Genomic DNA, 9,762 nt, shown 5'->3' on the forward strand with positions numbered 1-9,762 from the left:
TAAGCAGTTTGTAAACCAGGTGGTGGATCAACTCGACGTCTCCCCTAAAGCTACACGAGTGGGTCTCGTCCAGTATTCCAGCCGTGTGAGGACAGAGTTCCCACTCAGCAGGTACCAAAGTAAAGAGGAGATCAAGAAGGCTGTGATGAGCGTGGAATACATGGAGAAGGGGACCATGACAGGCCTGGCTCTCAAACACATGATGGAGAACAGCTTCACTGAGGCTGACGGAGCCCGCCCTGCCGAAAAGAACATCCCACGGATCGGCCTGGTATTCACAGATGGACGTTCACAGGATGATATCACAGAGTGGGCAAATAAGGCCAAGGAAGCAGGTATTGTTATTTAGGACCAGATAGGAAAGTTCCAGTCACAGAAAAGATACAAGGGTAGTTCAAAGTTTTATTTTGGGAGGACCTTGTTCATGTAGGTCTGCCAATCATATCCCAAAAAGGGGGCAGCTTTCCTCACACCGCTGACAACGCTTCCAGCATCCCTCCATCTCCCCATCTTCACCTTTATATTTTATAACTCTATACAATCATAATTAAAACTTGTCTTTCTATTTCTTGCTTTAGTCAGATGTGTGTTGAGTCCTGTGCTTGAGTCCCTCCGTTATGGACAGCACACCAAACTTGCAAATTCTTTTATCATTATTATGCATGCAGCTTCATATTGATAGTCTACATGGCGTATTTGTACTTTTTGAAATTCAGTTGTCACACCACAGGATGTTTAAGATTAAATAGTGAAGGCAAAAGGTGATTTAGAATGGTGAAGAAAAAAAAAAAAAAAGGTTTCCTGTGACAGGACGAGAAATATTCACTTTCTCCTAAACTATAATATACATTTTAACCCCGACTGCATTTTGGTTTAAGAAAAAGTCCATGGACCATTCTGGATTGTCATAATTTTGACATGATCTGATGAATTCAATTATTTTATTGAACAAAACACACAAATTAACAAGACATAGCAGCTTATACAAGAGACCAATGACACATACACACACACACACACACACACACACACACACACACACACACACACACACACACACACACACACACACACACACACAAAAAAAAGATCCCCCATTTAGCCTTAACAGACTGTAGGGGCAAGTGCTGTTAGCGAGCACCTATGAGCACCACGCCCGACCGCCTTTGTCTCCCCAGTGGCGATGTTGTACACACCACACCAGGTACTCATTTTAGGCTGAGTCGACCTAGGGGAGGCCCGGGATAACACTGAAGAAATGACACTTTGCTACAATGTAAAGTAGTGAGCGTACAGCTTGTATAACAGTGTAAATTGTTACGTAAATAAAAAAAATAACGTAACACACAGCCATTAATGTCTAAACCGCTGGCGACAAAAGTGAGTACACCCCTATGTGAAAATTTCACAAGAGGGTTAAAGCAGTGCTGGAAAATAATGGTGGCCACAAAAACATTAATGGCTGTGTGTTGAGTTATTGTGAGGGGACAGCAAATTTACACTGTTATACAAGCTGTACACTAAGAAGCAAAAAATATGGATATAAACTCATTGAGTGTAGTTAGTTGTAGTAACAATAATTGTAGTAGCAGCAGTAATAATAATAATAACAATAAAAGTAGTAATAGTAGTAGTAATAATAATTATAATAATAACAATACTAGTAGTAGTAGCAGCAGTAGTAATAATAATGTTAGTAATAGTAGTAGTAATAATAATATCATCTCAGCTTTATGAAATTTTAGATCAGTCAATAAAGTGTTTGCCGATATACACAACGATCTAGATCTGGGAGCCACTCCATTACTCCATTTGGTCCCAAACTAGTCAATGATCTTAAATATCTTACAAGTTAAGCTCAATCAATAGCATTTGTGGCTTGATGTTGATTACCACAAAAATTAATTTGGACTTAAGCCCCTCCTTTTCTTAAAAAAAAGCAAGAATCTGAGTTACAGTGAGGCACTAACAATGGAAGTGAATTGAACCCGGAATATTCCTTTAATTTAGGCTAGTTCAGAAGTCCTGTTACTTGCATTCCTTTGACCTATTCTAACGTTTGCTTTCTATTATTCTTTTGTACATTTTATTTAGTTTTTATGTTTATATAATTGTTATTGCTAGACAATAATGACATTAGAAAAAATTGCTAACCTCAAATAAAATTGGTAGAAAATATAATGGCTCATATAATTTCATTTTACATCATGAATCGGACAAACAACATTTTCTGAAGTTTAAGCACCTCCTGTCAAAAATAAAAAGTGAGAAATTCCTTTTGTAAGAGTCTCAAGACCCTTTTCCCCTCTTTTACTAGAAATTGTCCAGTATGTTCTTTTGAGCTTTGCTGCTGATAAGACTTCAGTGTGTGTGTTGTGTGTGTGTGTTCCAGGTATCACAATGTATGCAGTTGGAGTGGGTAAAGCCGTGGAGGATGAACTGAGAGTAATCGCCTCTGAGCCCGTGGAAAAACACTTCTTCTACACCGCAGACTTCACAGCCATTAGCCAGATTGCTGAGAACCTCAAACTGAACGTCTGTGCTGGTGCGTCTGAAACAACATGCCAAAACAGAATAGACAGTTACTTGGAAAGATGTAAAAGAGATCCTAGTGAAATGAATTCATGAATGCGCTCTGTGATAAACAGAACAGGCACTTGTACAGTTACAAATTGTTCTATAGTGCCATCTATAGCCTGTTATGGACACACACAATTTTTACCAAAAAAGGTATGACTCCTATTTGTGCCACTTAACAGTCATTTGAGACAGTGATAAATCGACTGAGAAATTAATAAGAAGTTTAGCAATCAATTATTGCCATGTTATTATCAATTTTGGTCATTATATTAAATAGATAGAGTCTAATATTTGATACAAAAAAACCACATGCAATAACAATAAATTGAACAATATTAAAATGATCTTGATAAATTATTTTAGTTTATTTTCCTATTGCTTCTGCTATTGTTTTCAGCGGAGAGTCAGGGGGAGGTCGAGGTGAAGGAACCCTGTGCTTGTGAAAGTCTCGTGGAGTTCCAGCGGGTCACCATGTCCACCCTCGATCAGCTCAACCAGAAACATATCCTTTATATACTGGTCGCTTAAATGCTTCTCGGTCTCCTGTGACTACTTGTGTTTGGATTTGGAGGGGAGGAACATGACATACGTCAATCACTATGTCAGCGTGTTAATGCATAACTTTAAAGCAAAACAAAGTGAGAAAAGAAAGTGCTTCTCATAATCAGCTCTCTTGCTGATTTCAGACACACTGAATAAGATCCGTGAAGTTCTCATGATTTTGAATGTATCCGCTTTTTTATTTTTCCAATCAGACGATTATTTCCTAGCCCTCGTAACTAGCAAAGCATAAAATCTTGTTTTAGTGCAGCGGTTGATTGACAGGTGAGGGGTGGCACTTGGTGGTCTTGTGACATAGTGCCTTTTGCATTTTAACTTTTCATTATTATCTTTAATAAAATTAAAATGAATGCCTCCCTACTTCATTCCCATTTATATACACTCACCTAAAGGATTATTAGGAACACCTGTTCAATTTCTCATTAATGCAATTATCTAGTCAACCAATCACATGGCAGTTGCTTCAATGCATTTAGGGGTGTGGTCCTGGTCAAGACAATCTCCTGAACTCCAAACTGAATGCCAGAATGGGAAAGAAAGGTGATTTAAGCAATTTTGAGCGTGGCATGGTTGTTGGTGCCAGGCGGGCGGTCTGAGTATTTCACAATCTGCTCAGTTACTGGGATTTTCACGCACAACCATTTCTAGGGTTTACAAAGAATGGTGTGAAAGGGAAAAACATCCAGTATCGCGGCAGTCCTGTGGGTGAAAATGCCTTGTTGATGCTAGAGGTCAGAGGAGAATGGGCCGACTGATTCAAGCTGATAGAAGAGCAACTTTGCCTGAAATAACCACTCGTTACAACCGAGGTATGCAGCAAAGCATTTGTGAAGCCACAACAAGCACAACCTTGAGGCGGATGGGCTACAACAGCAGAAGACCCCACCGGGTACCACTCATCTCCACTACAAATAGGAAAAAGAGGCTACAATTTGCAAGAGCTCACCAAAATTGGACAGTTGAAGACTGGAAAAATGTTGCCTGGTCTGATGAGTCTCGATTTCTGTTGAGACATTCAGATGGTAGAGTCAGAATTTGGCGTAAACAGAATGAGAACATGGATCCATCATGCCTTGTTACCACTGTGCAGGCTGGTGGTGGTGGTGTAATGGTGTGGGGGATGTTTTCTTGGCACACTTTAGGCCCCTTAGTGCCAATTGGGCATCGTTTAAATGCCACGGCCTACCTGAGCATTGTTTCTGACCATGTCCATCCCTTTATGGCCACCATGTACCCATCCTCTGATGCTACTTCCAGCAGGATAATGCACCATGTCACAAAGCTTGAATCATTTCAAATTGGTTTTTGAACATGACAATGAGTTCACTGTACTAAAATGGCCCCCACAGTCACCAGATCTCAACCCAATAGAGCATCTTTGGGATGTGGTGGAACGGGAGCTTTGTGCCCTGGATGTGCATCCCACAAATCTCCATCAACTGCAAGATGCTATCCTATCAATATGGGCCAACATTTCTAAAGAATGCTTTCAGCACCTTGTTGAATCAATGTCACGTAGAATTAAGGCAGTTCTGAAGGCGAAAGGGGGTCAAACACAGTATTAGTATGGTGTTCCTAATAATCCTTTAGGTGAGTGTATATACATATATGTGCTCATTATATATATACATGTTCTCATTCTATATATATATATATATATATATATATATATATATATATATATATATATACTGAATTCAGGCAGATGGAGGGCTATATCTGGGGCCTATAAAATGAAAATGTGAAGAGAGAAACTAATAATAAAAGTTTTATTATTATTATATTTAAAAAAATAAGTGAAAAGACCAATAATATTGCATATTTTGTCCCACTGAAATGCTCATTCTACGGCATTGATTTTGAGTTGGATGCAGATGTGAATTTTCTGGTATTCCCAACAGTAAAATTATCTATAATATCTATAAAAACTAAAAAGCTAACACCTATTTTATGTGACTAAATTATTCTAACATTGTGACTGAGTTGGAACTCCTTTAATCAAGTTTCATGTTGATTCAAATTCAGTAATTTCTTGGAATTGCAGAAGGCACTCAAAATATATATTTGAACCTGTTTTTTAAGCTAAAGTACTGATGCATTTAGGAATGGCCCTTTTCTATTTCATCTTTAAAAAGTCTATTTTGCATTTGCCCTTATGATAATTTAAACGTATTTATTTATTCATAGTTTTAACATTTTGTAGACCATAGTAAGCATATGGAAGCATATCACAAGCATGGTTAGATGTAACAAGATTTCTATAAAACAAACTATGGCAATTTTTTAATTACAAACAGTAGACCTACCCATTTAAAAAAAATATATATATATATATATATATATATATATATATATATATATATATATATATATATATATAAACTTTTATAAGTTATCAATTGTGGCCCTTCCATAAGCAATGACCAATAAACATGGAGACAGTGCTCAGTGTCACTCACACAAACACTTAACACCATATACAATAAACATTAACTAACCTACATCAAATATAACACAGAACAACCCAAAGTACATAACTGATATTAAGAATAGTAAGAAACATATCTATTCCCATAAAATATATTGAAATGTAATGGGTCTTACAGGGAATTCTGGACTGGTATTGAATACAGTACTGAATACATTTATGCTGAATATTTGCTCTCTAAATGCTTCTGTTGGTATAGCAAATAAGTAGTTTAATAGAAGCCCCTTCTGTAAAGGGAGTCCACATTGTGTCTGTTGGTCTGATGTGTTTCAGACTGGCCCCTTTGGTTTGGCTCCTCACATAAACCTCTATGACCACAGGCTTCAATGGCTCTTTGTAATGGATCTCTCAGCATCATTCATCAACCCTCAAAAGATCCCTTTTACACTTACTGAGTCCAGAAACAGATGTTTCTCAACTGGATGTTAATGCACATTGCCACATAGCATCCATTTAGCTGGAATTTGATGAGCTGACAAAGAAAGCCTGTTGTCCCATGCACGGCTCTTATCATATGTTAAGTACAGAACTTGCTAAGGGAAGTCCTGTTTTGTTTATGGTCTAGTACTTAGCGCACATAATCAGACATTTTGACAACCTAGTCACATAGACACATCACATTTATATCCTTAGATTTTTTGCTAAATGATTTTTATGGGGCTTGTTTGATGTATAACTTTTATTTTGCTTTTAGCACCACATGGTAGACATTTCAATGCCGTGGCATGTGGAAGAAAACACATAATGACGTTTTGCCACAGTCACGTAATCCTTATGAGATCAGGCTGCATATTGAGCTCTATTGCAAATATTATATTAAGTCAAGAATATTCACATTCACTATTATTATTTGAACATGAATGATACCTCATTCTCCATGAATAATACCCCTTATTTCACTCAAAAAATGTAACAATCAACAGTATAATGCCTATGACAGAAGCATGCATAGTAAAAATGGTGTACTGACTGATAATCTATTCTTATTCCTTGACCTGATTTCACTGTCAGCAATGAACAAGCGAATGGAAGTTCTGGAGAACCAGTTGCTCACGAGAAAATGAAACAGCACGTCATACAAACCTACTAAGGAGGAAGGGTCGCGTTTGGTGATAAGTGTCCTTCAATGAAACCAAAGTCGTAAAGGTGAAGACCCCTGTGACATGAGGGCAGCAGACCCATTCTGTGCCATTTTCAACATGGCTGACATTGTTCCCTATTTATACATGATCTGTATTGTTTGGTTTATAGAGAAGTCTGTATTTATGGCAAATTTTATAATAGCATTTATACACTAAAAAGGGAAATTAAGTCTTGTAGTCGTACCACTCAGAAATGTTATCATCTCCATCATATTTGCATTGTTTTTGGCTTTGGAAACAGAATGTAAACCTGTATGAAACTGGGACATGTGCCGTTTGATTGTTGCAGTTAAATTCTAAGTAAAACACAATTTTTTTTTCAATTATGTAGAAATATTATATTGAAAAAAAACCTCTATTAGTTACACAATATACTGTTGTAAAAATTGTCTTTGAATCAGTAGTTTACAAACAAAATACTGATAACAAGGGAGACTAATACAGCAAAATGATCCGCTAAAAAGCTGTTGCCGTCAATAATGTGCCTGAATTTTTTAAATAGTCAGAGAAATATGTCTGATATTTGATAATTGTTTGACTGGACTGCAAAATAGATCTGTAAATCAACAACTGCCTGAATGGTTTGTTCATTTTAAAGATATAAAAGAAAATTTTAGGAAATATGGTGATATGTTTAAGTGCCCCTTAAGATTGCAGTTTTTATTTTTACTATTAAAGCGTCATTTACACGTTTTGAAACCAGTTAAGAGTACCTCAAAATACTCTGGCCTCAGGATCTTAATGTTTTTATGTTTTTTAGACATTTGCAAAAACGCCCCATTATAAAGCTTTTGTATGTGAATTCTTGTACTTTGGGATATTTCTTAATAACACTCTTTTTTTAAAACATTCAAAGTGTCTCTGTATTCTTTTAAACTATGTATTAAAACTATCTTTCAGTTGTTCCAAAAGCAAACAGAAGTTTGACTATGTATCATATATTTAAAATATCTAAAAAGAAAATTTTATTTGTGGCTCCAGAAAGTATTTGTACACTTTAGGACACTTTTGTCACACTTAAAATTGTATGAATGTTATTGCATAAGATATTAAATTAGAATCAGAATGAGTTTATTGTCAATTCTGCTTACATAAAGAATTTGTCTTGGTGACAGAATAAAGATAATAAAGTAAAAGTAAAGTGATTCAAATAAACAGCTCTGGAAAGAAATTAAGAGACCACTTCAAAATGATCAGTTTCTCTGGATTACTACTTATAGGTATGCGTTTGAGAAAAATGAACATTTTAGTTTTCTTCTATACAGTTATGACAACATTTCTCCCAAATTCCAAATAAAAATATTGGCATTTTGAGATTCCAACTGGTCAAAATAACAAAAAAGATGCAGTGTTTTCAGACCTTGAATAATGCAAAGAAAACTAGTTCATATTCATTTTTAAACAACACAATACTAATGTTTTAATTTAGGAAGAGTTCAGAAATCAATATTTGATGGAACAACCCTGATTTCCAATCACAGATTTCATGTGCTTTGGCATGCTCTCTACCAGTCTTTCAAATTGCTGTTGGGTGACTTTATGCCACTCCTGGTGCAAAAATTCAAGCAGCTCGGCTTTGTTTGATGGCTTGTGGCCATCCATCTTCCTCTTGATCACATTCCAGAGGTTTTCAATGGGGTTCAGGTCTGGAGATTGGGCTGGTCATGACAGGGTCTTGATCCGGTGGTCCTCCATCCACACCTTGATTGTCCTGCTGGAAAAACCAATCCTCAGAGTTGGGGAACATTGTGAGAGCAAAATGAAGCCAGTTTTCTTCCAGGATAACCTTGTATGTGCTTGATTCATTCTTCCTTCACAAAGACGAATCTGTCCAATTCCAGCCTTGCTGAAGCACCCCCAGATCATCACTGATCCTCCTCCTGGTCATCTAATGGTTAGACAGAGACCTGAAGAGGCCTTCAAGCCACAGTGTCTCGTGCCCACTGTGAAATTTGGTAGAGGATCCGTGATGAGGAAATGATGGCCACAAGCTGAAGGACTGGTGGAGATTATGCCAAGACACATGAAAGTTGTGATTGCAAATCAGGGTTATTCAACCAAATATTGATTTCTGAACTCTTCCTAAGTTAAAACATTATTCAAGGTCTGAAAACACTGCATTTTTGTTATTTTGACCAGTTGTCATTTTCTACATATAAATGCTCTAAATTATAATATTTTTATTTGCAATTTGGGAGAAATTATGTCAGTACTTTATAGAATAAAACACATTTTTTATTTTACTCAAACACATACCTATAAATTGTAAATCCAGATAAATTTTGGTCTCTTAATTTTTTCCAGAGCTGTATATAAATACACAGTAAGACAAAAACATTTATACAAATAATGTATGTACAGATATGCTATATATTTGACATAGAAATATCAACCAAAGTGGCATCTGTAAACAAATTTTCCACATAGGGCTGTCAATTTAATGCGTTATTTAATGTGATTATTAAAAAACTTATTTAACTGATTTAGATTTGCCCCTGACCCGTAAGTAAATTTCAATAGATTATTTAGAATTTTCCTATCATCAGAGTCATTCAGTCTTAAAGTACATGTATCTTTGTGGTTTTACAAGACATGTCAGTAGGGGGCAGTCAGCTCACCGAATCAAACTTTACAAGTAGCTCAGCCACAGAATGAGAACCAGTCACAAAGGATGCACTCTTGACAGCTGGACGAAACACAACAGAATGCAGGGATCTCAAGACGCAGCTTGTAAAGTTTCTAAACTACTTTTAACTTGACACAGCTTCCTAAAGATGCAGCAAGACACATACCTGTATGTAAATAAACCGGCAATGAAAAATAGCTCAGATGGAATGCAAGAAGTCTTCCTGTGAAAACTGGATAGATTGACAAACTCAAAACAAACAGTTGTATAGTGACTTCTAAAGTCACTTTTAATATTGTCTAATTATTGCTTTTATATATATATATATATATATATATATATATATATATATATATAAAAGCAAT

The 9,762-nt window shown here is 36.2% G+C and overlaps 1 protein-coding gene across 3 annotated transcripts in view; it reads left to right on the forward strand.

The window, feature by feature from the left end:
- Positions 1-7,601, forward strand: part of LOC127654240 (matrilin-4-like) — a 46,301-nt gene extending 38,700 nt beyond the window's left edge. For all 3 annotated transcript variants that reach the window (XM_052141344.1, XM_052141345.1, XM_052141347.1), the window contains 4 exons: positions 1-335; positions 2,393-2,545; positions 2,978-3,080; positions 6,633-7,601. The exon at positions 1-335 is cut by the window's left edge and continues 79 nt beyond it. In XM_052141344.1, the coding sequence (XP_051997304.1) occupies positions 1-335; positions 2,393-2,545; positions 2,978-3,080; positions 6,633-6,693 (652 nt within the window). In that variant the 3' untranslated portion in view covers positions 6,694-7,601. The remainder of the gene's footprint in view (positions 336-2,392; positions 2,546-2,977; positions 3,081-6,632) is intronic.
- Positions 7,602-9,762: the final 2,161 nt, after the last annotated feature.

This window comes from Xyrauchen texanus, chromosome 13 (assembly GCF_025860055.1).
Source record: "Xyrauchen texanus isolate HMW12.3.18 chromosome 13, RBS_HiC_50CHRs, whole genome shotgun sequence".
NCBI classification, from domain to species: Eukaryota; Metazoa; Chordata; class Actinopteri; order Cypriniformes; family Catostomidae; genus Xyrauchen; species Xyrauchen texanus.